General features: G+C 48.8%; 2 protein-coding genes across 9 annotated transcripts in view; one reads left to right on the top strand and one right to left on the bottom strand.

The window, feature by feature from the left end:
• Positions 1-21,481, top strand: part of LOC111936907 (uncharacterized) — a 29,246-nt gene extending 7,765 nt beyond the window's left edge. For 2 of the 3 annotated variants that reach the window (XM_023938057.2, XM_023938048.2), the window contains exons 7-19: positions 142-268; positions 809-929; positions 1,197-1,282; positions 2,343-2,467; positions 3,650-3,709; positions 7,559-7,625; positions 8,799-8,893; positions 10,442-10,570; positions 12,040-12,154; positions 12,934-13,071; positions 13,739-13,905; positions 14,342-14,433; positions 17,394-18,396. In XM_023938057.2, the coding sequence (XP_023793825.2) occupies positions 142-268; positions 809-929; positions 1,197-1,282; positions 2,343-2,467; positions 3,650-3,709; positions 7,559-7,625; positions 8,799-8,893; positions 10,442-10,570; positions 12,040-12,154; positions 12,934-13,071; positions 13,739-13,905; positions 14,342-14,433; positions 17,394-17,589 (1,518 nt within the window). In that variant the 3' untranslated portion in view covers positions 17,590-18,396. Of the gene's footprint in view, positions 1-141; positions 269-808; positions 930-1,196; positions 1,283-2,342; positions 2,468-3,649; positions 3,710-7,558; positions 7,626-8,798; positions 8,894-10,441; positions 10,571-12,039; positions 12,155-12,933; positions 13,072-13,738; positions 13,906-14,341; positions 14,434-17,393; positions 18,397-20,474; positions 20,602-21,394 lie in introns of those variants that run through there. The other variant, XM_086884949.1, reaches the window with a different exon arrangement.
• A 1,719-nt stretch (positions 21,482-23,200) lies between these two features.
• DENND2A (DENN domain containing 2A) overlaps positions 23,201-26,430 on the bottom strand; it is a 64,858-nt gene continuing 61,628 nt past the window's right edge. For all 6 annotated transcript variants that reach the window (XM_086884933.1, XM_086884928.1, XM_086884931.1 and 3 more), the window contains 3 exons: positions 25,604-25,843; positions 24,687-24,773; positions 23,201-23,914 (listed from right to left, as the gene is read on the bottom strand). In XM_086884933.1, the coding sequence (XP_086741059.1) occupies positions 23,883-23,914; positions 24,687-24,773; positions 25,604-25,843 (359 nt within the window). In that variant the 3' untranslated portion in view covers positions 23,201-23,882. The remainder of the gene's footprint in view (positions 23,915-24,686; positions 24,774-25,603; positions 25,844-26,430) is intronic.

Genomic DNA, 26,430 nt, shown 5'->3' with positions numbered 1-26,430 from the left:
AGAATGGGATGTACAAAGATAACCATGTCCTGTGCCAAAGAAAGGCAGTTTCTTTCTGGGTGGAAGGAAAATGTCCCATTCTTTAGTTGGTTCCCCTTTCTCTCCACTGATCACCTGACTGTCTCACCTCCACTGCTGCAGGAGACTCAGGGTGTGTGCGTGGCTGCCTTTGGAGAATCAAGAGAGTTCCCGGCCTTCTTCTCACGCCAGAGTGGCTTCCAAGCACCATATCATGTCCGGGATGAAGAGGAGGCAGCTAAACTCATTGGTGTGTGGAAATGGCCATGTAAGGTCTTGGAAAGGAGGGACACAAGAATTACCCTGGATGAGGCACTTTATTTAAGTCTGCAGAAAAATTTGCCCTGAAAAATATGTCATCCCACCTCCCCCATTCCTGCATCAAAACTGCTTTGAAAATACAGTAGCAGAGAAGTCCAGTCTTTACAGCAAGTAAAACTGCAAGCCAGCTGCAGCCAGTTGGCATGCTCATTCATGTTTTATTCTACCTGGTGGAGGCAACACATAATAATATATCAACAAAAACAACTTCTGGGCCTTTAGAAGGGAAATCATTTTAAAATGAAAAAAAAAAAAGCCTTTGCCCCTTTTACTGTACAGGCAGACTCAAAAGAAACAGGCAGTTGTGAACTGGTTGGTGGCTGGAAAAGATCCTGATCTTTGGTCAGCTAAGAACTGGAGCTTGGCCTCTGAGGCCTCCTACACCTTGTGCCCACTGTTCTCTGTCCTTTTCCTGCAGCACCTGACTTCTCCAAGGATTGCCACTAACAATATTCCCATCCTCTCCCAGACAGTGCTCTGGGGCTGGGCCTGAGCAGTGGGGTGCTGATAGCAGTGCCCTGTCCCCAGGAGCGAGCTGCCGAGGGCCAGGCCATGGAGGAGGCCATCCAGCAAGCTCTCAGCCAAGCCAGGTGAGAAGCAACCTGAGCCTTTGCCTTTACTCTTGGTCTTGGGGGAGTAAACAAATGCAGGGACACTGCTGCAGGAGCCTTAGCACAGCTTAGCCCTGGGCATGGGTGAGCCCACAACTTATTTTCAACTGTACCTTTATCTAACCAAAGCTTGTTTACAGGACTTGTTATGGTATGTGGTTATGGAGATAAAGTATCTGCTGGCAACAGTGCTTCTCCTCTGATGCCATTTCAGCTCATCTGTGGGCATTTTCTTTATATTTGCAGGTTCAAAGGAATCACAGGCAAAGAAGTGACCCCCTTTTTGTTACAGAAGCTCACAGAATTAACTGATGGGAAATCATTGGACTCCAGTATCCTCTTAGTAAATGGGGGAAAAAGAAAGTACTCAGTGTATTTCCTGTCTCTTCTGATAATGCCTGGTAGGAAACACTGTCACTTTATTGATGGTCTAGCAAGGAGCAAACACTTCAGTGTCTGCAAACAGAGGAAAGTTTAGCACCTGCATCCTGATTTTTCAGGAACTTCCTTACTGCCTTCATCCCGTTTTACATTAAAAATTGGAGGGCAGCACAGATGGCAGATGGTCCAGAGCCCAAAGAAATCCCTCACATCTGACCCTGGGGCTTGCCTGTAATCTCTGGATACTGTTGTCTCTGCTGGGGCTGCACACTGGAAGGTCCCTGGGCTTCCCAGAGGACTGTGCTGTACATCACATTGCCTTATCTAACATTCCCTGTGGGTACAGAGAGAGAGACTTGGAGGACAAACACCCCTGGGCAAGCAGGAATCCTACTGCACAGCCAGGAGAAAGCAGAGTTACTGGCTGGGATGCCAGGGTAGGATCTGGGAGAGCCAGATTCACATCCAGGCTCTGCTGCCAGCCCTCTAGGAGACCTGAGCCATCAGGGCAGAATGGTAAAGGCATTTTTGGATGTAAGAGCTATATGCAGCCGCAAAGTAGGGCTTTCAAAGCCTCTGATACTCTGCTCCCAGTGCAATTTGCTAAAAAAAATTGCTTATAGTGACTTGGCAAAATCTCAGCAGGTATGTCTTTCTGGAGAGGCTGACCAAGATCCTCTAAGGTTTTTAGGCTCTCTGCTGTAATTTAAGTACTTTGCCTTCTCTTTTCTCTGTGAAGCCTTTGCTTCTGTGCCCCACCTGTCAAAGACAGGTTTCCTCTCTGTGGATACTGCAGGAGGAAGGTGAACAAAACAAACAAACAAAAAACCAACAAACAAACAAACAAAATTTAAATATTTTTATATTTAAAAGGATTATGGTTTGGGAGATCAAACCTATCAAGTCTCAGCCTGTATTTCCTGCTTTCTCCCTCTAAACAGCTCCTACATAAGCTTCTAACAGGTCAGACTTGCTGGTGTTTTTAATTTTCCTCAAACAAATGCCAATCAGACCTTGCACTGATCCAGAACAATGCCAGAGTGGGCAGCTGCATTGCAGTGGCCCTGAACAAGCTACAGAAAGCCAGAAGGAAGAGGAACCAGCCTGGGCGAGAGGACATGACCACGCCCCAACCAGTGAGTCCTCTGCTGGCCTCCATATGATGCCTCTCTGCTGACAGCACGAGATAAATTTATATCTGTTCCCAAAAGTAAAAGATGACTCAGCCAGGGACCAATCATTCTCCTTCACACTCTCAGACATTCTCCCTTTAGTTTCCCTTGTTATTCTTGAAAGATAAGTGTCTTCTCCTCCTCCCCCTATCCACATTTACAAGGAATAGACACTGACAACTGCCTAATCTCATTAAACCTTAGACCATTAGGGCCATTAAAACTTTAATCACCTTTTCACCTTTTACTATGCCCTTATGTACAGCTTCAGCTCCACAGCTCTTAGTACCAGGGAACTTGTGACTACAGGAGTAGACCTGGAAGAGAGTGGGGAGAGATATTTTGAGCTGCTGAGCCATAAATGTTTATAAATATCTCTTTTTGTTGGCCTCCTGCTCATGATTGACAAAATCACAAGAGTTACTGCACATTCTGAACAAGATCTACTATAACCCTAATACTCTTCACTCTCTTGGATTTTGCCTGTGCCATGTAATTTGCAGGAAATCTATTTTAGATGGTCTTTAGAGACATGAAAGATTTTCTAAAACCCATTTGCAATAAGATTTGTCAACATAAAAAAGGCCAGTGACTCCAGAGACAACAATCCAGCATTTGATGAGAAAAAACAGCTGTATGTCCCCAAAGAATCTGGAAACTTCCTGTTTGTGGAGCTGAACTGCTTATTCTGGCTTTGTAGGACAATAAAAGAAGTGGTCTGTACAGTGTCACTGGGTATGGCAATTTCTCCTGTGAGCTTGCAAGAAATTACTGCATTTTTCTGCCCACTTTATCCCATTTTCTTTGCTTTTTTACACACCAGTGCTTGAATGTTTCTAAGGCCTGGTGTATCACAGAGAGAAACCATCAGCATCCCTGTGTGTCCACTGTAACATCCCACCTGCCATGCTGGGGCTTCCTGTCAGCAGGCATAATTCACAAAGCAGCAAAGAGCAGAGATTTTGATTCTTTCTGATTGGGATTGCACAGACTTGTCTCTAGCTATTCAAAATAAGCACTGGGCCTTACACTGTAAGTGAGAGAGCTTTCAAGAGGGTGGGAGAAGTGACTAGGCAAAGCAAAGAAATTTGGAAACCTTTTCCTGAAGTCCTTCCAATCACTTTTTACCTTTCTTCCCCCTTAAAGGTGGTGATTGGCGGTATCAACGTTGACTTTATAGCCAAGGCACAGAACCCTGACATCCTGGTACTGTATCTGCAGCAGTTTTTCTTATCACCAATGTATTTCCAGCTACTTTTACAGGAGTGCCAAGCCAAAGGGGCTGGGGAGAATGTGGTGTCCACGTGTGATACCCACACGTGTGCATGCACACACTTGGGGGTGTAGTGCTGCATGTTTGGTAAGTTGTTTAGGTGGATAATGGAGTGACATATACTGACCTACTCTGTCCCCATGGTGAAAATCACCATCCCTGACACTCAAGAGAGGGACAAAGCAATGTGTCATCCATGCAATGTCCCCACAGGGGGGAAATCCCCAGGTAAGAGCCATCTCTGGCTGTCTGAGACTGCCTTAATATGGGAAGCAGCACAAATAGGAGCAAGAGTCTCTGTGCAGAGTAGTCATGGAAGATTTGAGTCTCACACACAAAAAAAAAAAAAAGAAAAAAAAAAGAGATGGCTTTAAAAAGTAGAACATTCAAGTGTTACCAGACTCCCTTTGTCTCAATTTGGGTTGAACAAGAAGCAAACAAGAAGCTAAAGTGGACCAAACTTGGGACTCCCCCATGCAAATGACAGCAATTTGCATGGCCTGTACAATTTCTGTCGTGCCGTACAAAGTACTGCGTACTGAGGTGGTGAAGCTTGGCCAGAAATTGTTCAGTGTCTCAAATTACTCTGTGATGACAGCCAAGGCAAGGAGCTTCTGCCATCAGATGGGACAGCCTGTGAAGACCTCTCAGTCAGATAGGGAAAATGTGCTGGGGAAGCTGTCTGAAAGGAATTTGGCTATTTAATGATACAGGGGCTAAACAATGTTATAATGGTCAAGGGTAAAGTATTGCTGTGGCATCAGTTATGAAAGCTTGCAAAAGCAAAAGTTCAGCTGCTTCAGCTGTGATGTAACCAATACCATACACGGTCCACACTCAGCCATCAGGACAAGGAGCTGAGCTGTGTCCAAGGAAGGATAGGCACGCCTTGGCATGACAGACAGATCCCTGTCTTGGCATGTCCAGATCCCTGGACCACCTACAGCATGGTGAGGGGGCCCAGGACCAGTGTAGGTCCTGCTGGGAACAGCTGATGAGGGAAAAAGGGGGCTTTTAATGTTGAATAAAAAAGTGAGGCGTCAGCTGCCCTTCTGCCTTCAGCGAGCCCTGGAGCTCTTGCTGTATCGTAGCTGGTACCCAAGTTCCAAGCTGCAGGAGGATTTGGGAACTGCCAGCCAGAAGGCTTCTGCTGACATCTGCTGTGGTTAGGCACAGAGGAAAAGCCCCTCTCAGTATCATTGTGTTGGCTTTCTAAAGACAGGTTTTTTTTCAAAGTGCTTGACACCCAGCAGAGCCCACCTTTATGCCTGCTGGATTTGTTGCAGAGCACTGGGTACCACTCAGCCCCCGTCTCAGCAGGAAAAGCAGCTGTATTCTGACCTGGTTGTGATTCCCACATAGCTTTCAAGACTACCCAGGAGCTAAATGCTTAATATGTAACTATCTGACCTGCTGAGAAGGATGAACTATTTTGCTCAGACAAAGTTGCTGGGAAAAGCATTATGGTCATCATTCTCTCAGGATACCCAGAAGTTGAGCAGAGTCTCATTTTTACATTAAGAATTCAAACCTCTTAGGACATGGAAGAAGGTTCCAGAGACTTTCTCAGTTCTCTGAAACTCTGCCAGAAAGCATCAGCCCAGCCTCATTTCAGATCACATTTAGCAAACCCATTTTCACCTAAATTCTTTAATCTGAGCCAGCCCCACCCAAACCCAAGAAGAGATATTTGAATATCGCTCAGACTTGGAGTTACAACTGAGTTGGCAAAATGTGATGAGAGCCACTCATTTAATTTCTTTAAAAGCCAGCTGCTGGTTTCTGTCTCACTGTACCCACCTGCTGCTTTAAAGAGAGATTTAGCATCTTCATTTTTTTAGGCCCTGTGGGGTTGTACAACAGGAGAGGTCACACACAGCTGGATCCCTGAGCAAGAGGCTGCTACATCTGCTCTTAGGGCAAGGCTTGGCATAAAAAAGACACCCAGAAACTCTGTCTCTGTGGCATATGGGGAACTAAAAGAGAGGATCAGGCAGCAAAAGGAGCTGATGAGTATTTTCACCATTCCTGCAGGCATCAGTTTTCAAACACAGATAATGGAATTACATAAACTGCAGTTTGTGCTTATTGCTGATGTCAGCTAGCACCTTCTTTTAAGACTGAAATAGGGACCAGTGTTCAAAGCCATGTTGTTTGATTTGCCTAGAAAAACACCCTTGCTCTGTATTTTGGGGTGTTGGGGTTTGGGGTTTTTCCCCCTTGGCTGCCTATGTTACAGAGAGTGAGCTTCAGAATCAAAATAGCCAAACTCACTTTGCTTTTGAACTCTGAGGCTCTCAACAGGATCCAGTTGCAGATGGAAATATCCTCATTCCCAACAGTACCGGTGGCAATTCCCAGGGAGCACAAGCAAAGGCAAGGGAGGGACATTTGTGTTAATGAGGAGTGACAAGCAGTGCAAAGATGAACAAAGGCCATAGGTTACTTATATACAGGCAGTTCTGCTCAGGCAGCCTGATCACTTTAGGACTTGGAGAACTGCCAGGCAGAAAAGCAAAGGTATCAAAAATTAGCACCAAGTCTTACAGACTACAGAACTGGGGAGAGTCAGAGCTAAGAAAAAGAGCCTGAAGATCGGATGAGAGAAATAAAAGATCATATTTAGATGTGAGAGCAGCCTCTCACAGGGCTGGATGCAGGAGAAAGCACTGTGTGCAAAGGACAGATGTACAGCTTCATGGAGGGGGAAAAGAATCCTTGGGAAGCTTCAGAATGAATTTTGAGAATGCCCAAGCACAGGAAAGGGTTGGGGACAGAATATTCCTTACAGTGAGATGTCAAGACATTTTCTTGGTTAGAATAGACAGTGGTGTTTACAAGCAAGAAAAATGTCATGTGCAGGGGTGTTCTTGTGGTCCTGGGTTGGTGTAGGGCAGAGGGGCTGGGTCAGGAGCTTCTGCACACAGGAATTAGGATTGCCAGTGACAAGCTGTCTTCAGAGATGGAGAACAGTTTTCAGAATTTTATGGAACAAGAGCTCTAAAACCATTTGATAGTCAGATGAAGCCCAAATTGATCTGAGCACTTACTGATGTAATTCTTCTGGCAGAAGAATTAGAATGAGATGGGTGAGCGACTGCCTGTGTTCTGACTATTTGTCTGTGACAGAGAGGGAGATGGACACAGGAATGGAAGGCAGATGTGAAAGAAAAGAAATTGGTAGAAGAAAGTGGAGAAGGTTATTTTTAATGAGGGAGATGTTTGGGAAGCATTGGGTGAGGGAAAAACTCTTCAGTCTCTGAAACAGATCCTGCCATGTATAAAGTACAGAGGCAGTACAGGCAAAGATAACAAATCTCATTTTACATTCAAAGAGGGAAACAAACAAACAAACAAAAATAAATTAAATAACTCCCACAAGCTTCTTAAGGTGGGAGCTAAGTGGCCTGTAAGGCAGAGCCCAAGCAACTTTGGAGTCCCAGGTCGTTGTGAGCAGGTGAATTCGGAGGGCTGCTCACAGTGGCTGAAACACTCATTAGCCATTCTAGGAGGTCTTGGTCTATCAAGTACGACCAAACTAGCAATTCATGGGGAGATCAAGTGGGTCTCCCCTCCTTGAAAGCAGGCTTTTTTCTTAGAGACTGAAGTCAGCAGCTGGCTCTAGAAGTTTGTATTGCCCTCAGTCTGTGAGCTGGATGCCCTCTGCTCCCTCTGATTGCTGATCTATATTTTAGCAATATCAGCTTCACGTGATAATGGAGAAGTAGCAACTATGCCAAGCAGCCCTCTCAATTTTGCCAATTAACAGTTCTTTCTTCCAGGGCGGTGGGCAAACAAATGCTGGAAGAGTGAGACGAACCTTTGGTGGTGTTGGAAGGAACTTGGCAGGTGCCTGGTGCTGGGGTTTGGCTGTGGGTGCATGCCAGCTGTGATTTGCCCTTTGGTGTTCCTTCAACAGTGGGAGAGGGTGAATGTTGACAAGATTTGGGGCACATTAGGCAATATGCTAGTGGGCAGACTGCATATTATATACTGCATATACTCCATATACTGCAACTGGGAAAAGAAATAAGAGGGGAGGGAGTTGAGATTAGGAAAAGGAAGGTCCACAAATATGAAGCTGACTAGCACATGGTGCAGTAGCCCTGAATCAAAGTAAATAGCATCAGTATCTCCAGTGACTAGTGAGCAGCCTCAGATTTAATTAATGCCAGCACACAGACACAGTAGAAGTATGCTTAGAGCAAGAAGCTGAAAGGAATAATCAGAGCTCCAAACTGATAAACCACATACCCTGGGCAAAAGGAGCTGGGGTACAGGAGTTACTGTAGAGGAAGAAAGGCTGCAGTCCTGTCAATGGGAAAAGAGCACACATTGCCTTTGTGGCTCCACCACAAGCAGCAATAGACCAGTATTCTTGTACTGAAATTAACAGGGAACAGATTACAGAAAGATTTTAGGATTATTCCAGCTTTTAGACATTTTCCAACCTCCTAACACGTATCTACTGTCACTTCAGATCATTAATGAAGAAACTTGAGTGGGAAAAATCCCCAAAAATACCCACGCCGCCCACGGAGGTACAATCTGTGGTGACTTGAAAGGAGAGGAGGAAAGGTTTCCCATTAATGCATTGAGATTCAGTGGTTCTAGTAAGATATCATGGTGGGAACAGCAGTGTGGGAGGGCCAGCAGCAGAAAATGCTGTGCTCAGAAGCAGCGTGGGAAAACCCACGTGCCTGTGATGGTAAAGGAGATGACGCCAGAAAAGAGCAGAATTTACTTCCCCCTCTTTTCCTCCACTCCCAGATGTTCCAAATAATCCTAAATTTCAGGGTGCTGGTTCAGCTCTCTGTAGGACACCTCACTCAGCCCTAAGCACTCATTTGCAGCAGCTACAGCTCAATTTCATGTTGAACATCCTTCTAGGCAAGGACTGATGAGCATTAAGTTTTTCAGGAGAGGGCTTTCCTAGAGACACCCATGCTGCACTGGCTGTCACTGTGTTCACAGTACTCTGGTGGCTTTGTCAATACTTTTTGTTTCCATTTGGTTTTTTAGACTGTTTAAGCCGTCTTGGACAAGCTCCTCTCCTTTTATCAGCTGTGGGGAAGGATGAGCATTTAGAGTCTGTCCTGCACTACTGCCACCACATGGTACGTTGCACGGAAGTGGCACCCCAAAAACACACAGGAGATGACATCACGTAGAGAGAAAATTCTTCCCAACCCTGGCAGACATCAGAGCCATCTTCCATCAGGCTAAGAGTAGGAATAATGCAATTCTTCTTTAGCTACAGGCAATTAGAAGGCAAGGAACCACCTCTAAAACACAGGCTGGGTTTATTTTGGAGTCTGAACCATGGGCTCTGAATTCAGCTACAGAAAATGGTGCTTGAAGGAGATAGAGGTAAATCAGGAGCAACCACGTACAATTCTAGTGATGGTGAAACACAGCAAGAAATATGCTAACCTTGAACCTGAGGACACACAAAGCATTGCCAAGATTGACCTGGTTTAGTTAAAGCCCAAGAGAGAGAAAATGTGAAACTGGAATTGCAGGTTGGACACCTCCCAAGCTCAGAGGAGCAGGATCCTCTACAGAGCTGCAAACACCACTTACCTGTGTTTAGGGGAATACTGGACTTCAGCAGCAGCTTGTCCACAGGTCAGGGAGCTGGAGCAGCAGGAGCTTCCCTGGACAGCAAGGCACAGTATCACCACCCTGGCAGGGAGCAAAAACAGCCAGGAGAGCAGCTCTAACCTAGGCTGTCAGGCAACTCCAGGGAGAAAAGGCAGGACTGAAGGCAAGGCAGGGTGTGAGTGCTGGGCCAGGGTCACTGACTACTATTAGTGCCTTGTGGCCCTGGGATCCAAACAGAGCCCATGGGGCCTTGGTTCTGGCTACCTGAGCAACGTGGCAAATGAAGAAATGAGAGCATGAGCTCTATTTTGGGTTATTAAGGCTTCTCCATGGCTGGTCTATAATCTCTTCTCTACACAGCACAGTTTGTGCCATCCAAGCGAGCAGTCTCCCAAGGGAAGGGGGACTTGCTGGCCAGCCACCAAGCACTCCATGCCTGTAACAAAGTTCATTCCCACCAGTGTTGGAGAGAGGAGCCTTTCCCTAAAAACTCCGGTGTCCCTGTCAGCTCCTGAGATAGATACATTTCTCCATCCACGTGTTCCTTCTGAGATATGCCCTGTGCTCCCTAAGCAGATCATTCCCAGGAGCCACAAAGGAAGGACACCCCACAGCTCTCTGCCCCACTGCTGCAGAAATGGCTCCAGGGTGTGCTCAGAATCAGGCTGGGCAGTCAGTGAGGTGTCCAGCATAAGTCACAGCTGTCTGCAGAGTGCCACCAAGAGATGCTGTCCCACACAAGCTATGAGAAGGGGTGACTGGAGCAGGCAGGGCTGCAGACCACTTCTGTTACAGGAGACAAAACCTGTGGAACTGCACGGCAGAGACCTGCCACTCATTTACTAAAGGATTGCTTTAACCTGCAGCATTTGTTGCATTGCAAATATTAACAAATAGCCACGTGCCAGCATTGTCTAGGCTGAGATACTCCTGACAGGGCTGCTTATCCCAAGGGAGAGCAGTGAGCTGGGCTGGAGAGCGGGTGGGCACAGAAAGAGTGAGCTGAGCGTGGCAGGGAAGAGAGGAACACGCTCAGTGTGTAATTGTCCTCCCTGTTTCAGGACATGAGCGGCGTCCTTCAGCTGGAGGGGAAGAGCACAGCCACTTACTGTGCCGTGATCACCAGTGCTGGGGAGCTCAGCGTTGGCTTGGGAGACATGGACATCCACCACCAGATAACAGAGCAATATGTATGCACTCCCTCAGATTCGTCAGCTTTTCTTATGAGAAAGAGTGTGGGCCTGTGACAAATGGCATCTGGTGACGTTTGTACCAGGAGGGAATGGGTGTGCAGAGGGCATGGGAGATGCTAAGGTTAACCCTGGCCACTGGCACAGCAGCATAACAAGTCACCAGAACCCTCTATTACTGCTGACCCAGATGGGGTTTCTATCTGTTTCTGGTTTATAAATACCACCACTACCCTCATCTATGATATGTAGGCCAGAATCCTCTTCATTAACTTGTCCAAGCTAACTTATAATTTCACATCTTAAAGCCAACAGGAGATCAACCTGATTATAACCCTAACCCTATTCCTAATGCATATTTCTCCCTTTAGGGAAAAGCAGGGGAAAAAGTGGACAGAACACTGGTTAAAGCAAGTTTTCCTGTTCCCCCCTCCCTAGTATCCCTGCTGTTTCTACAAGCTGAGTTGTATCAACAGAAACTGTTGCTCAGCACATCCAAACATTCAAAAACATCAGGGAAGCATAATGGCAGCAGTGATTAAGGAGTGATTCAGTGAAAGCCCCATCACTGCACCCTCCTTTCCTACTCAACCTTTTATTGACAGAACAAAAGCCTGTGCTTCATGACTGACAGCAACATGGAAGTTAAGTGCAATATACTTACCAGTGGCATCTCTGTGAAGTAGAGCCTTCCTAGAGAAAAATCTGGTCATTACTCCCACTTCCATCCCCACTCTGCCTCCCCCAAGCCTTGGCACAGAAAACCACTACATGAGGGATTAATTCTCCTGAGCTTTACAAAGCAGCTGTGATCAGTGGAAAATCTGAACCGGTCTTGTGCTGCAAAGTGGATTTTGGCAGCCCCTCTTTCCAGCAGGGCTGGCAGAGACACGGGGGATGCTGCTCAAGTGCCCACAGCACTGGCCTGGCAACCCCAGCAAGTGGCTGTGCAGCCTCAGAGAGCCAAAGGAGAGAACAGCAGCTCTCTACTCCACTGCTGCACTCTACCCCATCCCTACGGGATTCAGTGGGGCCCAGGAGTAAAACACACTGCTGAACATCCTGTCTTAGGAAACACTGTGCAGAGAGGACATCCAAATGATGTGCACAGCGAGCAGAGGTGGAGCCAAGCCAGGCATGGCCCAGGGAATCCTACAGTGGCATTAAACAGCAGCATTCCATTTCCCTGCAGTGGTCCAGTGAAGACCAGCAATTATCTTTCTCTGCTGGAGGGGCCCTGCCAGTTGAGCCCAGCTCTTGATGATGGCCAGGAGTAGAGGAAGGAGAAAGGGAGGACATGAGGCAAATGGAAAAATCCATTTTCCTTTGGGAATCACTCTTTTAGACTCATGCCTGCACCAAAAGGCTGGAATACAAGTCAAAATCCTACATCAAGTCTGACTAGCAATGATTTCGTACCTCTGCAATGACTCAGGCTGTCTCTCCTGTGTGTCCTGGATTTTAACTAGGTGTCCCAGTTCAAGGAGAACCTGTGTCAGGCCCCGCTTGTTTGCATTGATGGAAATGTGCCTCTCTCCACTATTCAGTACGTCTGCCAGCTAGCTAGAGAGCACCAGCTAGCAGGTAAGGAGAACTTGCCCTCACAGAATGTGTGCCAAGACAGTCCAGGCACATCCCTGCTGCTTGCTGGAGATGCCCACTTGCTGTCTGACACGCTGGGTTATTCAGCACCCCTTTCTGTACTCTGCCACTCTGCTTCAAATGGATAAAACACTTCAGATTTCCCTGGAGTTTTCCTCTTTCTACAGCTGAACCACATTTCCCGAGGCATAGTTGGTGAAGCCCTTGAGCACTGCCAGAAGGCCAGGGAATGCTGCTCTCTGAGCCTTTTAATCTCAGTGCGAGTGGCAGCTTGAGCACTTCTGCCAGTTTCAGCAGCAATATAGTTTGCTTCTCAGAAAAAACACTAAAGTATTTTTTGAGAGGAATTCTCTTCCATTCCTGTAAAATAAATTCCCCCCTCCACTGGTAAGCTGGGGACCTTTCACAAGGCTTCCTAAACCTTTGGAGTTACACCTTTCTTTTTAAAAGCAAATACCAAAGAAGGATGTGGTGATCTAAAAACCTGGCAGAGGCTCCAAAACCAGCTAACTGGAGTAACAAAAAATGGGGTCTGGTTATATCCAACAGCCAGAAGCAGCTGTCTCATTGCTGAACCCTGAGAAGGAAACCTTGAGAGACCTTGCCCCAAGTTTGGGGGAAGTAGTATTTAAGTGTCTCATAATTTAAAAGTGTAACTCTAATTGTGCAGATTATGCTAAGTGCTCTACACTGACTGTTGTGACACAGAGATAAACCACTAATTAATTACTTAACTAACCAACTGCGTTGTTGTTTTGAAGTGTGCTATGAGCCAACAGATGAGAACAAGGCCTCCAAGCCGTTCCTCTCAGACAGCTGGAAAGCACTCACATACATTTCTCCCAACATGCAAGAGCTGAGAGCAATAAATCGGACCCTCGGGAACCCTCTGCCAGCAGGTACTGAATACTCAGAAGAGTCAGTCAGACTTTTAGATAACCTAGAACCTGGAGAAGAGCATTTTCTGCTTCAGCCTCTATTACAGGCAAATTGGGTTATAACATAGTGGGGATTCATAAGTGCTCATGGTATCTTGCACCTTACTGCCATCTCTGTGTGGGCTGTATGGACTGATGGCCTATCAGAGACCACAGTAGGCCTGGGATGGCTCCTTGCCCAAAACTAGAGGTGCCATTTGCCTCACTTCATCACCTAAACAGGAGTAATACCTGGTTTGTCAGCATGCCCCTGAAGCACGATGCTCAGAGGACACCTGTCCCAGAAGTACCACCCTTTGCAGAAATGACGTGCCCCACCAAATGCAGATGGAAATCCAACAGCATTGAGGCAAGGAAGTCATGCTCCAAGACAGCTTTTTGATCTCTACAGGCATATGCTCAGTCCCTTGAGAGCTGGGTTCCTCAGCACAGAAGTACAGTGTGGAAGTCTAGCTCTGGAGAATTCCATGTTTCCCATAATATAAAGAAAAAAAAATGTTGCCAACCACATTTCAGAAGTGCCCATAAATAGTAGTAGAGGTGCTCATAAATAGGCTGTCAGCCCCCAGAAAGGCTGGTTGAGGACCTTTGGAGTTAGAGCCCGTTTTCCCCTCCCCTCTCTCCCTAGAGCTGCCATCCAGGCTGGAGGATGCTGTCCGGACTGCAGTGGCCCTGGCCAGCCCTTTGCTGGCCCACCTGCACTGCGTGGTGGTGACCCTCGGCGCTCACGGCGTCCTCCTGTGCGGCAGGAGCCTGGGAGGGAGCATCTCCCTGTATCCAGGAGCTCATGAACAGGTAAGGGCATGGAAAACCAACTCTGAGCTCTCGGTTCCTTCTTTCCTGGACCATATGGCGCTGTTGCTATTTCTGGTGTCATGGCAGCAGTCCTGGGAAACAGCATCGCTGCTGGAGAATGTATGTGTTTGGGGGGGTGCAATACACAGCTCTGAAAGAAAATCAAGTTGTCTGTCCCTATACTGCTGGCTCCTAGCAGCAGTGTTTAGAATCAGCTAGAATTACATGAGCTCATGTGAATATTCATGAGTGAGAGCTTCATTTGCAGGAAGCTTCATTTAAACGATCGAAGTGTGAAAAAAGATTATTGCCTTTTTTTCAGCCTTTTCTCTTTTTTGGTTTTTTTTTTTGTCACCCATGGGGATCTGGCATCAGGCACATCAGGCTTTATCAGCTTGGGCAATTCCCACTAAACTTCGCTTTCCTTCCCCCACAGACGGCTGCTGCTGGCAGGCTCTGTGCTGCCCACTACCCCGCCATCCCCATCAGCAGGGAGGAGATAGTCAACGTCTCAGGAGCTGGTGACAGGTACATCTCTCGCTGCTTTGTCCTCTCCAGCTCCATGTGAAAGGGCCGTAATCGGATTCCTTTGAAATTCCACTGGAAAGCCACGACACCCTGCTGCTTGAGGAAGAGACACTGTGGATGTGGGAAAAGCGCTGGTTACAGTGATTCCTTGCAAGGCTTGCTAAAAATGTCCCCCGAAGCATCTTGGAAGCCGGGCTTGCCATTATTAGTTTTGCTTTTCTCCAAGATCCAAGCCTTTCCTGGCAATCTAAGAATTGTGAATTACTCCGGGCTGAGCCGCTAAAAGCAATCCACCTTACATCAAAGCTGTCTTACTAACTGCCTTACTTCCACACTTCTGCAATGGAAGTGGAACTGCCACTCAAGAGCTAAAATGGCCCTGTAAAAGCGTATCATCAGGTTCTGCATTTGCCTCTGGCAATTTTAAAGCTCTTGCTTCAAAAGAGTCGGCTGTATAATTTGCCTGGCTGTTCACACAATGCCGTACATAGAAGTGGGAAATGACAGCTATTATTCCTAGCCCCAGTGATCAATTCTCAGTCTGTCAGAGTAATATTTTATTATGCTTCTTGTTAACTTGACAAACTATATGTAGCAGTCAGGTTGTTTTTTTCTTCTTGCTTCATAGGCTGCAGTAATTGATTCTGTCCTTTCACTGCCTTGGGCTAGGCCAAAAGCCTGATATTTCCTTTTCCCTTTCTACTCTTACCTAGCAATAACTCAACATAGCAGCACTTATTTTTTTCTCTTATCAGTGTGCAGAATGAAAAGGTTTTCATGGGATTTTTGGATTTTTTTTTTTTTTTTCATTTTTTAACATAGGGAGTCTTCAGTATTTTACTTAAAATCAATCAACAACTTCTTGCCAAGCTGGTGAGACTGCTCAACACCAGGACATGCTGTTTGTGTCCCAGATCATCTCTAAGATGAGCTGACTGCAACTGCAAGCTGTTCTTCTCCAAAGAAGACCAAATGGTTGTTTGAAGCAATAGGTGTAATAACAGGAGAGGAATGAGGGCTGGAGGAACATGGTGGGGTCAGCCTGACCTGAGGAAAGCTCAGCTTTGCTCACTACCTCAGGCAGCTGTCCCCAGCCAGCCCCTCCAGAGACACAGCCTCCCCTATGCACCATCTGCTTAAAACACAAGTACTCCTTATTGCAGGACAAGGGGATTTTCCTAGAGGCTAATGTAAATGAAATGTGTTTTGTAGGGGTTTCTTTCCCTTTTTAAAATTCAAGGGAAGATCAAAGGTGAGATAAAATGCATCACTGCCAACCACCTCCACTGAGTTACACTGGGGAACTTGCAAGTTTGTTTTTCCTTTCAAGCCCATCTTGGTTTGGATAAGCTTGGGGCCCATTACTGCTCCCATTCCTGAAGTAATATTGGTGTGGAAATTCCTCTCCCCAGAGTCCCCAAGGCCACGTGGGGGAATTTTCATTGTCGCCTTGTTCATCCAGAGTTTTTCTTCCAACCCCATGAACTCTGGAAATCCCTGTTCTACAGAGTAAGAGTGCCAAAGCAGACTGGAAATGCCAGGACACTGCAATGCCATCTCCACAGCATATAAACTGGTTACGTGTCCCAGGCCCAGCCTGGTGGCACTTTCAGAGGACTATTGTAAACACAGAATGGTTTGGGTTGGGAGGGACCTTTAGTGGCCATCCTAGTTTGAACCCTTCTGCAATGAGCTGGGACATCCTCAACTCGATCAGAGCTCCATCCAACCAGGAATGGGGCACCCACTGCATCTCTGGGCAAAGTGTTCGTGTTTCAGCATTCTCATTGAAAAGAGCTTTTCCCTAATATCTAAAATGTAACTCTTTCCCAGCTTAGCCTCCGTGAACCTTCACACTTTAGAAGCACTGGTCAGGGGACAGTGCAATCCAGAAACAGTGACCCAGGGCACTTCATGCCTCCCCTCCACCCTGAGGCTCTTCTACATCTCCAGAGATCTGCCCATGAGCTGAGCATGTGTGTGCTGTCTGTTTGCTCCTTGCCCCCCGCTGCCATGACAACGTAACACCACATGCCCACACATGGCATTGCTAGGGGATGCTCCCCCAAATATTTACTCTCAGCTCCTGGGGCTGTTGAGAGATTGAACACTTTGTGGAAGTCAGTCTTCTGTGCCTTTGTTATGGATAAAAAAATGTTGATGTAATTAAGTGGAGTGCAAAAAAAGGGCTCCTTTTACCTCCCCTATGGATGTGCTTGATTAATCCTCCCTGCCATCACATTTTCCTGTCTGTGCTTCTTCCTCTAAAATGTGATTGTCTCCTCCTTCCCTTCTCCTTTGTCCTTTCCTAGCTTCTGAACATTCATACCGTAGTTGCTGTGAATAGAGCATTTGCTCCCAATCTATCCCAAACACTGCACTCACATCACTTTTACTGGGAGATCTCAAATGAAAAACCAGAGCAAATGTTTCCCAAAAATCCGACTTTCCAATGTAATTTCAGCTTTGGATTTCTTTTTCCAGCTGTGCCTATTGTCCCTCTCACAAAGATAGGGAAACTATCTCTCACCCCATCCAATCCTTTGGGGAGAGGAGGCACCAATATAATGAGGACATAATGAAGTACCAAAGAGCAGAGAAGTGACAAAATAACTAGAGAGCAGGGGAAAATTAGATAATTCCCTTCTTAGGCTCCTTTCTTTTCTCCTGCCTCACCTGGAAAACAGAATAGAAAACATGGTATGAGAGGAAGTACCCCTCAGCTTCTCAGATGAGAAGAACAAAAAATGCAAATAAAAATTACACCATTTGATACTCTAAAAATAGATATAGAAAAAGAAAAACCCATTCATTGTAACCTCAGCCTTCCTGTACAACATATTCTGCTGCTCTAAGCGCTGGTTGGGGTCCAAATGAAAGCTCTTGCAAATGAACAGCCACATTCCTGGGTTCAAAGCTGTTCCTCCCATGTTCAAAACCATCTTTCCTTCTCTCCACAGCTTAATGGCAGGAATCCTTGCAGGGATGCTTGCTAAACATGACACAGGCACGTGTGTCCGGATGGGTCTGCTGGCTGCCAGCTTGTCTCTCCGTTCCTATGAGCCCATTTCCCCAGAAATCAGCACTTCCAGTGTCAGCCAGGAGCAAGTCAAGAGCAGGAGCTGGCCAGAGGCGACTGTATGGAAGATGGACTAGAACACTGTGGCTTTCTCATCTATCATCTCATTGCACTCACAGCATTCCTATTTCCAGGAACTGGACTGTGTTTTGAGCTTTGGGAACAGTCATCTGCTTCAGTCCTGAGTAAACCCTCAGGAAAGGAGGCCCCAGCCCAGGGGACTTCTGTGGAATAGAAAGCTGATTTCTGGTCTTTCAGACCTCCTGGTTTTCTGACCTCCAGGCCTTCTAGATACTCTACTGAGGGAATTTTCTCTTCCTCCACCTTGTGCCACTGCTGTCCATTATCATGGTAGCTCCTCTGTCATTGACTCCTGGATCTTCAGGACCATGTCTCTTCAGCTGGGCCCAGCAGCAACATCTGCTCTAGCTGCTTACTCTTTCCTATCTTTCCTATCCAAGAGGTCCCATGAATCACAACCTGTGGCAGGGTGCAGCTGGCAGGATAACCCCATCCATCTTCCCAAGCCAGCCAGCACACACCACACCTTATTGCTCTGAATTCCAATGCCCCTTTCTCCAGTTCCAATGGAGAAAGTAAGCAAGACAAAGTAAAGAAGAGTGACCAGGGGCCAGCTGGTGGCCTTTAAAAGATGACAGCCCCTTGTTCCACATGCCTTCCTCTGAACTGGGGGCTTCCTTCCTTCTCTAGTCCCAAGTATCAAGTCAGAAGTGAAAGAGATCAGAGGGAGCCAAGACATCTCCAGTGGAAGCAGTGAGGAAATGTCAGCTCCTCTCTCTAAGCATGCAATGTGCATGGGATGCAGCTGTGGGTGCCAACAAATTGGTGAACACTGAAACTCATTAAAACTGATTTCTAGTAGAGCTGAGTCTTGGTGCTGGCTGTTTCTTGAACCTGACTGATTGTAAACCTGGAGTACAGACTCACCCTCCATTTCATCCAGAGACCACTGTCAGTGAGGCCCCTTGCCTGAGAAGCAGATCCCTGGTGTCTGACACAGCACTGAGGGCAACCAAAGCTTGATCAGGGCAGCTCGAACACCACTCTCCTGGGTGGGTTCTGCTGTTTAATGAGTGAGCTCCCACTGCAATAGATGGAGGCATTAACTGGGTGCCTTTCCTCTACCTAAGACTACTTCCACCGGGCTCGTAGCAACTCCTTCCCTCTGAGCCCACCACCTTTCCATCAGACACACAAACATTTACCATCAGCTCTCCCTTTACCAAGACCTTGCTTGCAAATGTGGTTCAGCTGAAAGATTGTGTGCTCAGATGCCACACACCCAGGTGTGCACCTTGAGCAGGGACACAGCAGTGGCTGTGGCAGAAGGGTGCTGGGATGTTTGGGAACACAAGGGAGAGGGATTGGGGCCCACGTAAGCAGCTGGGTTTGCTCACAGGCTGGGAGGTGGGACACAGCAGGGGCGGGGGAAAAGGGCTGTGCCCCCAAGGTATGTCCCTGCACTATAAAAATTACTTCAGCTGGATCCAGCGTCAGGGGAATAAAGCAGCTTCCACCTCTGCTACTGACTCCAACAGGCTTGTCCAGGCAGAAGGACCCTGAGCAAAGGCAGGACCTGAAGATGAATGTCCAGGCACTGACAGTCACCACACTCTTCCTGGTGCTGCTCTGCTCAGCCCCAGCACCATCTGGGGCACTGGGGAGCCAGGCCAGCAACCTGGAGAGGCAGGCAGGGGCTGGGGGACCTGAAGAAGCCCCTTGGCCACCTGGAGATGGAAGAGACAAGCTGCCTGGGCAGGGCTCAGAGAGGAGCCACCCTCTGGCCAATGCATGGAAAGTGATGAGAGAGGCACAGCCCAGCTCCAGGTCCCCCAGCAAGGCCATGGCCAAAGCCCTCCTGGGCAGTGGGGAGCAGGTTCCCCCTGGCAAGCCCTGGAGGCTCCCGCTGCAGCCCTCCCGCAGCAGGATGACGAGGCTGAGCCACCACCTGAAGGACTACGGGAAGTTCAACAGTGAGAAGGTGAGCACTGCCTGTCCTTGGACAGGGTTTGTGCTGGGGGGGTTGCAGGGTGTCAGGTGAGCAGAGGTAGCAGTCAGGATCAGACAGGACTGAGGGCAGCAGGAGCATGCTGAGCATGCCACGATCCTGCAAACATCAGGTAGAAAAGGTGTTTTTGAGGCCATTCCTCATGAGATGCATTTTAAGGTGCCAGTCACAGCACGGCCTCACAGCACAGCATGGGTCTGGGTGCTGAGAAGGGAGTTGGGCAGTGACACCCCCAGATGCCCAGCTGGTACCTGGCAAGGCTTAGAGCAGAGCTGATGGCTGTGAGCACAGGTGGTGAGCAGCTGAGGAGGAGAGTGCAGGTCTGGCTGCAGTTGTCCCCACGTGCTGCCCTCAGTCCTGCTCCAGCCCCAGCCCCTGCTGTATTCTCCAAAGTCTCGTGTTTCCTCCCTGCAGTGCTAACAAAGCTCTCCACGCTCTGCAATGGGGGCACCGTGCCCTGATGCCCCAATGGGCACAGCTCCTCTCAGCACTGCCCTGAGGGAGGCACAGCCTTTCTCCACCCATGGGAAATGTGCTCCACAGGCTCAGCACAGCATCCCACAAATAACCAACTTCCCCTTTATCAAACCCAAACCTCACTTTGGTGGCACACAAGTGGACCTTGCCTTAACCACAAAGTGCCGGGTGATGCTGTGCCAAATGCCACTCAGCTACCACAGCAAAAGAGCAGAGCACTGGAGGGGTTTGTTGTGGCTGTGGGGGCCAGCTTTGAGTGCTTCCAGCCAAAACCAGTAATGAACTGCCCCTGGATGCACTTCCCTGGGGCCCAGCCTCTCCAGCTCCTTGCAATGAAGCTGCTGCTCCAGACCCTGGTGAGCTGCTTGTCCTGCTACTGCAGAGATGATGCAGCTGTGACTGGGCTGGTCCTGGCTGCCATGGGCATTGCAGCCACTGATTTCCTTCTCTCTGCAGCACTCCTGCCACAGCATCCAGTCCCGGCCCTGCCAGAAGCCCTCTGACTGTGGTGGCTGCCTGGGGCTCTACACCTGCAAACTGCCTGCTGGCACCTGCAACCTGAAATCTGTCTCCAGGCAGAGAGGTGAGCTCTAAGTCTCCTGGCAACTGGCACCAGGGATCCCCACGTGCAGCAAAGTGCAAGCACATCCCCTTGGCTGCAACACTGCAAGCCCAAGTCTGACTGCCCTCTGCACGGCCGGGTCTGGTCTCTTGACTGCCCAGGGCTGGCTGGCTGTCCTGCCAGCAGTAGCTACAGAATGAACAACTGCATGGTGGATGGTACATTCCCAAAAGTTTCTGGAAGGGCTGGGATCTCACAGGTGTCCTGAGCTATCACAGGACACCAATAGCCTGTGTGGAAAACCAAGGAGGGGTACAGAGCTTGGGATTCAGCCAGTAGATTGGGAGTCAGCAAGTGCAGTTCTGCACGTCACGGGCCCTGCAGAGCTGCTCACACTGGTGTGTGAGAGCTGTTTAATTAGGCAGGAACTGTCAGGGAGCAGAGATCACAGCTTTTAATGTTTAACCAGTGTTCTGATTCTCCAGTACTCTTTGGAAAATCCATGCTGCCCCCAGACTGGCCTTTTGCCTCAGCACGTTTGTCTACACCCATGCACACGTGGTCATAGAATAGAAACTCATCCAAGGCTACTAAACACAGAGACCCAGCTCTGGTGCAGGAAACTCCTGGCATGTAGAGTAGGCAAGTTTAATGCTTGTGTACAGTACTCTGTGTGTGTGTGTGTAGGGCATGCCCAGTGTATGTGCTCTGTTCACAGTCTTCTCTGATCACCTGCTGCTGGCAGCTTCCACAGGAGAACACACAGACCCACAGTCAGACCCAGCACAGATGGTTTTACGGCTTTTCCTTACAGGTGGCTTCCTCCAAAGCATACAGAGCCCTTAGATGGAGAGTCAAGCTCATCTCAGAGCAGCACAGCTCAAACTAAAGCTGAAGAGGTTGTCCTGCAGCTGGAGATCAACACTTCCTATCCAAGTTTCTTTTTAAATCCTTAATGACACATTTGTAAATGTTTCTTTCATTGTACTTTTCATGCTGCTGCTTTTTAACACTCCCTTTGGATTTTGTACACTATGTAGGCTTGATTCCCACTTTCCTGAGAGTGGCCAATAAATGCACTGAGTGGTCATGAAGCCCTGTGCTGGCAGAGCCCCCTTGGAGCTCCCCAATGAGACAAACAGGGCTATTTCACAACTCTTTTTAATTTGAGCCTTTAACTGAGGCAAGAAATATCCTTTAATTTGAGGATATTGTAAGTAAAAGCTGCCAGCATGCTCACACACCAATTCAAGCTGAGCTAAATGTTGGGCAAGCTGGGATTCCTCCCCACTCCTTTCCACAGCTCCTGCCAAGGAAGGCCAAGTCCCACACCACTGAAAACATCACTTAAGGAGAGGAAGGTGGAGTCCCCAGGAGCATGGGGAGACCTGCTTCTGAAGGCTGGAGCTGAGCCACAGATCAGCTTTATTTAGCATCCCAGAGAGCTTTGCAGTCATCCTGGCCACCTTTACATGTGTGGAGGTGACCCCAGTTTTGCAAAGCTTCATAATACTTCCAATAGAAACTCCTTCTAAAACAAGAACCAGAGCACAGCATTTGATTCATCTCAAGCCCCACTGCAGTTCCCTTCAGTGAGCCACCACCACCTCCTGGGACTGAAGTGGCACCAGTTTTGTTCAGCATACCCAAGGGGCAGCCCCGCCACACTCCACCTGGTCACCCCTGAGGGACCCTGACCCTGGGTGGGGGCAGGGAGTAAATGCTGCTGGCTTCTCTGAGCCCCTCTATTGTTGCTTCCTCTGCTCCTGCACAGAAGTTGGGGGTCACAGAGCTGCAGGTGCTGCCCGCCTGCCCCCTCCCTGCCTGGTGTGACACCGTGGCTGTCCAGCATTTCCTGTGCTCACCACAGAGCCACAGAGAGGCTGAGGTGGGAAGGGACCTGTGAGGGTCACCTGGGCCATGCCCCTGCTCAAGCAGGGCCACCCTGAGCCATTTTCCCAACCTACCTGGTTGCATGGCTTCAAAAGATTCACAGAGCAGCACTGGAGCCACTGCTCTGCTCTGGTGTGGGATGGAGATGAGGTCCTCTGAACCCCACTTTCTGATGGTCAGAAAGGTCCTCTCACCTGGCAAAACCCATGGACCATAGGGATCATTTTCAAAGCCTCTGGGAGTCCTGTGCAGCCCAGCGCAGCACAGCTGCAGACAAGGTACCCATATGCAGCTTTCACCCTGCAACCCCACAGCAGCTGGGAAAGAGACTCTCCTCCAAAGCGCAGACTCAAGGATGCTCCAGGTACTCTTGTCCTCACAAGCAGTGCAAGTGTTAACAGCTTTCACACCAGCAGCAGACACTGCCCTTGTCCCTTTCCCACTGTGCTTCCCAGCAGCAACACCCATGACAGGAGAGGAGAGCCCATCTGACCTTTGGGAAGCAGGTCTCCCAGATGAGATCCTGCAGGTGAACTCCACCTTGGGCTCCCCTGGCAAGCTGCCAGGTGAGGGATCGAGGCCACCCGGCCTCTGGGACTCACAGGGAAGCTGAGGGCCTGCCCAAGTCATGGGTCCAGCTGCTTGATGTCCTTTCTGGCTCATGCTTGGCACTAGGTGGGACGGTGGGAAGACACAGCTCAGTGAAAACACCATGGATCCACACGCCTTTTACACAACTCGCTTTTAATTACACTGCATGAGGAAAGGCCTCTCCTCGTGCCAAGACTCCCTGGTACAGCCATCCAGGGAGCTGGCTGGCCCATCAAGTCCTCAGTAGGTTTAGTGGTTCCCCCTCACCCTTTTCCCTTGCTTGGAAGCTCCTGGTTAGTCCATACCATCCCTGCAGCCCTCAGTGTCCTTGCTTAACAGAGACCTGCCTTCACACATCTCTCTTCTTCTGCTCCAGACCTGAGCTTTGCCTGCTCAGTCCCATGGGAGTCCCGCTTGGGCCTCCTGCAGCACCAGGCAGAGAGGAGGCAGGGCAGGAGTCATTGGTTAATAACTGTTCTAACCTCAATATAAATAGAAAAATACAACCAAATAAAGAATTGACTAGCTAAGAGATCCGATCCGCCGGGATGCCTGCAACGTGCTAGTGCAGAGTTCAGAGGGAGTGCTTGGTCCAGTGCTTGCTACTGTAGACATCCAGAAACCTGTCCCGGCAGCCCTGCAGCCATCCCATCTTCCTGCAGCACCACAGGTCTGTGCAGCACGTCCTGGCCGTGGCCAGCGTGCCGAAGGCTGCTGGCTCCTGGGAGCAGGCTGAATGGGAATGGTTGATAAGTCTGATTTATTGCTGCTAAATGGTAAAGCCATTCTCTTCTGTGGAATGAGGATGTGCTTCGCTCTTACTTTTTGTGGAGGAATTTCATTTTGCTGCCTGAAGAGACAAAGAAAATGGACTCCCCACAGTGACAGATAAAACAAGTCTAATTTCCCACTACCTCCGTCCAATGCAGTGTACTGGCCCTGCTGCCATCCCTGGCTCCTTGTCCACAGCCAGCTGCTCTGTAAAGCTGGAAGCAGGGGCCTGCAGAGCTCTGCCCATTTCCTGGGAGCAGTGCTGCAGGCTGGGACCTTGCAAGCTCACAGGGACACCCTCCAGAGCCCATTTGTCCAGAGCACACCAGCCCCTCATGCTCTTAAGTGGTCAAGAACAGACAAGAGGATCAGGGATGATCTTAACACCTGATCAAACTCAGCCACGGTGTCCAATGACTTATCAAGGACTTCTAACCTCAGTCTGAAGCTCTTGGCTAGTTCCCCTTACGGCAGAAAATAGATTCAATCTTAGAATACTTCTGGGCAGTTCCCACTGCTGATCCCAGAGGGCAAATGAAAGCAATGAAAACTGTGTCAATCCCCCCATCAGGACCTGCATCCACCATCCCCAAGTCACTGGCTGCTCCATTGCCCACCTGTGTCCTTTAGAAGGCAGATCATGGCCCAATCTTTGGTTCTCCACCAGACTCAAGACAAGGAGTGACCAGGGCCTGAGCCAACAGCGTGCCAGCACAGGGATACATGGCCAGGCACTGGATGCCACACAGTCACTGGCCCTGTCACCCTTGGGCAGATACTGTGCTGCCCAGCCTGAAGGCAACAAGAATCCCAGCCCTCCTGAGAAGCCAAAGGTTTTTCTGGTTCCTTACCTAGGCCTTTCAGGAACCTATTGACTCCACTCTGCTCCCCACTGGGAAGTGTTTCCAGGTACTCCTGAGCCCGTACCTCAAACAGACCTGCAGGAAGACAGAAATCAACAGCTTCTATTTTGTATCTCTATAAATCCAAGTAAGAATGCCCACCTGAAAGTGTGCTGTCTCAGCTTACCAACACATTATTGCACAGGAGGGAGAACAACTCACCCCACCTCCGCCATCAGCTGAGGCCAGATTTGGCACAGAAGCTTTGGTCTGCCCCCTCCCTCCCCACTGCAAGGCTGACTGAGCTGCTGTACCTCACTCAGGGTCCAGAATGTACCTCCCTTCATCCTGCTGAGAGCACAGGGAGTGACATCATCTGGAAAATCATCATGCAGCATTTACCTCTTCTACTCAGCCACCTATTCAAGCATCCCCTGCTTATTAATGCTTGGGAGGAAGCTGCTAAGCCAGCACAGAGTAGCAGCAGGGATAAGAAATTCCAGCTGCCAGTAGAGCTGTTGGGACTGTGGGAAAACAGGAGTGAAACCACAGAAGCAGCTCTGGGAAGGAGATGAGCATCCAAGCTTTCTACTAGACAAAAGAACCATGACCATGAATCCAGCCCATTTTTCCTCTAGACACAAGAAGAGGACATGAGGGACTGCAAGAATAAACGTCATTCCAGCAGTGGAATTCAATGTGGCATGGAAGAGGCACACAGGTGGAGGATACTGCCAAGGTGAAAGTTGCCTGTAATCCCAACCCCATGAAGAAACCACCAGAATAATCCCTTCTGGTGCTCCTGCACACACTGCAGCCTCCAGCCACGGAACAGGGGACGGAGGTGGTGGCTGGGGAGGATCTCCCTGCTCTCGTAGGAACAACAGCAGTTTCCACCACAGCAGAGCCCAGTCAGAGCCACTCACCTCTGACCCCCTGCTTCCGCAGCTCCCGCTCCTGAATGAAGCCCCCAAACATCTGTGTCTCCATGAAGACCTCCAGGAAGCGTCGGAGGCTCTTGGAAGAGACGGATTTGCGGAAAGCCTCACGCTGCAGGGTCCGCTCCTCTCGCTCTGCGGGAGTCAGGAAGAGGGAATAGTGGCCCACAATCTCCACAAAGAAACGGACAAAGGCCTCGGACACCACCTCGTTCAAAGGGCTGGTTTCTAAGGGAAAAATCAAGAGGCAGTGGTGAGGATGGTGCTGTAACAATGTGCTAGGAAAATCTCTGGTTAAAAATTCCCTGGCTTTTTTCAGATCCAGCCTGAGAAGAAAAGGCTGCTCAAGGGAGGCAGCATTCTAGGAAGTGCTTGTCATGGAAGTAGACCAAATTGCTACTAATTTGTAAGATACCAAGCTTTGTTTTGGTGCTCACTTCACTCTGATGGGATGGGGGAGACAATCAGAAGAGTAAAGGTGAGAAAATTTATGGGCTAAGATAAAGAGAGTTTAATGGATGAATCTAAAACTGTTCATGAAAGCAAAGCAAAATAATTGATTTATTCAGCAGCTCCCATGGGCAGGCAGGTGTTCAGCAAAGCAGGGCTCCAGAACACGTGCCTTGGGAAGACAAAATGCCCTATTTCCAAATGTCCCCCCATTTCCTCCTCCTTCCTGCAGCTTCATATGCAGAGCATAACTCCATGAACATCACTCCATGTGGAACATCTCTTTGGTCATCTGGGGTCAGCTGTCCTGGCTGTGTTCCCTCTCCTCTCCTTGTGGGCCCTCAGCCCACTCACTGGTGGGGTGG

The sequence above is a fragment of the Cyanistes caeruleus genome, chromosome 4 (assembly GCF_971803275.1).
Source record: "Cyanistes caeruleus chromosome 4, bCyaCae1.hap1.1, whole genome shotgun sequence".
Classification (NCBI taxonomy): Eukaryota; Metazoa; Chordata; class Aves; order Passeriformes; family Paridae; genus Cyanistes; species Cyanistes caeruleus.
This window is presented reverse-complemented; position numbering and strand designations above follow the sequence as displayed.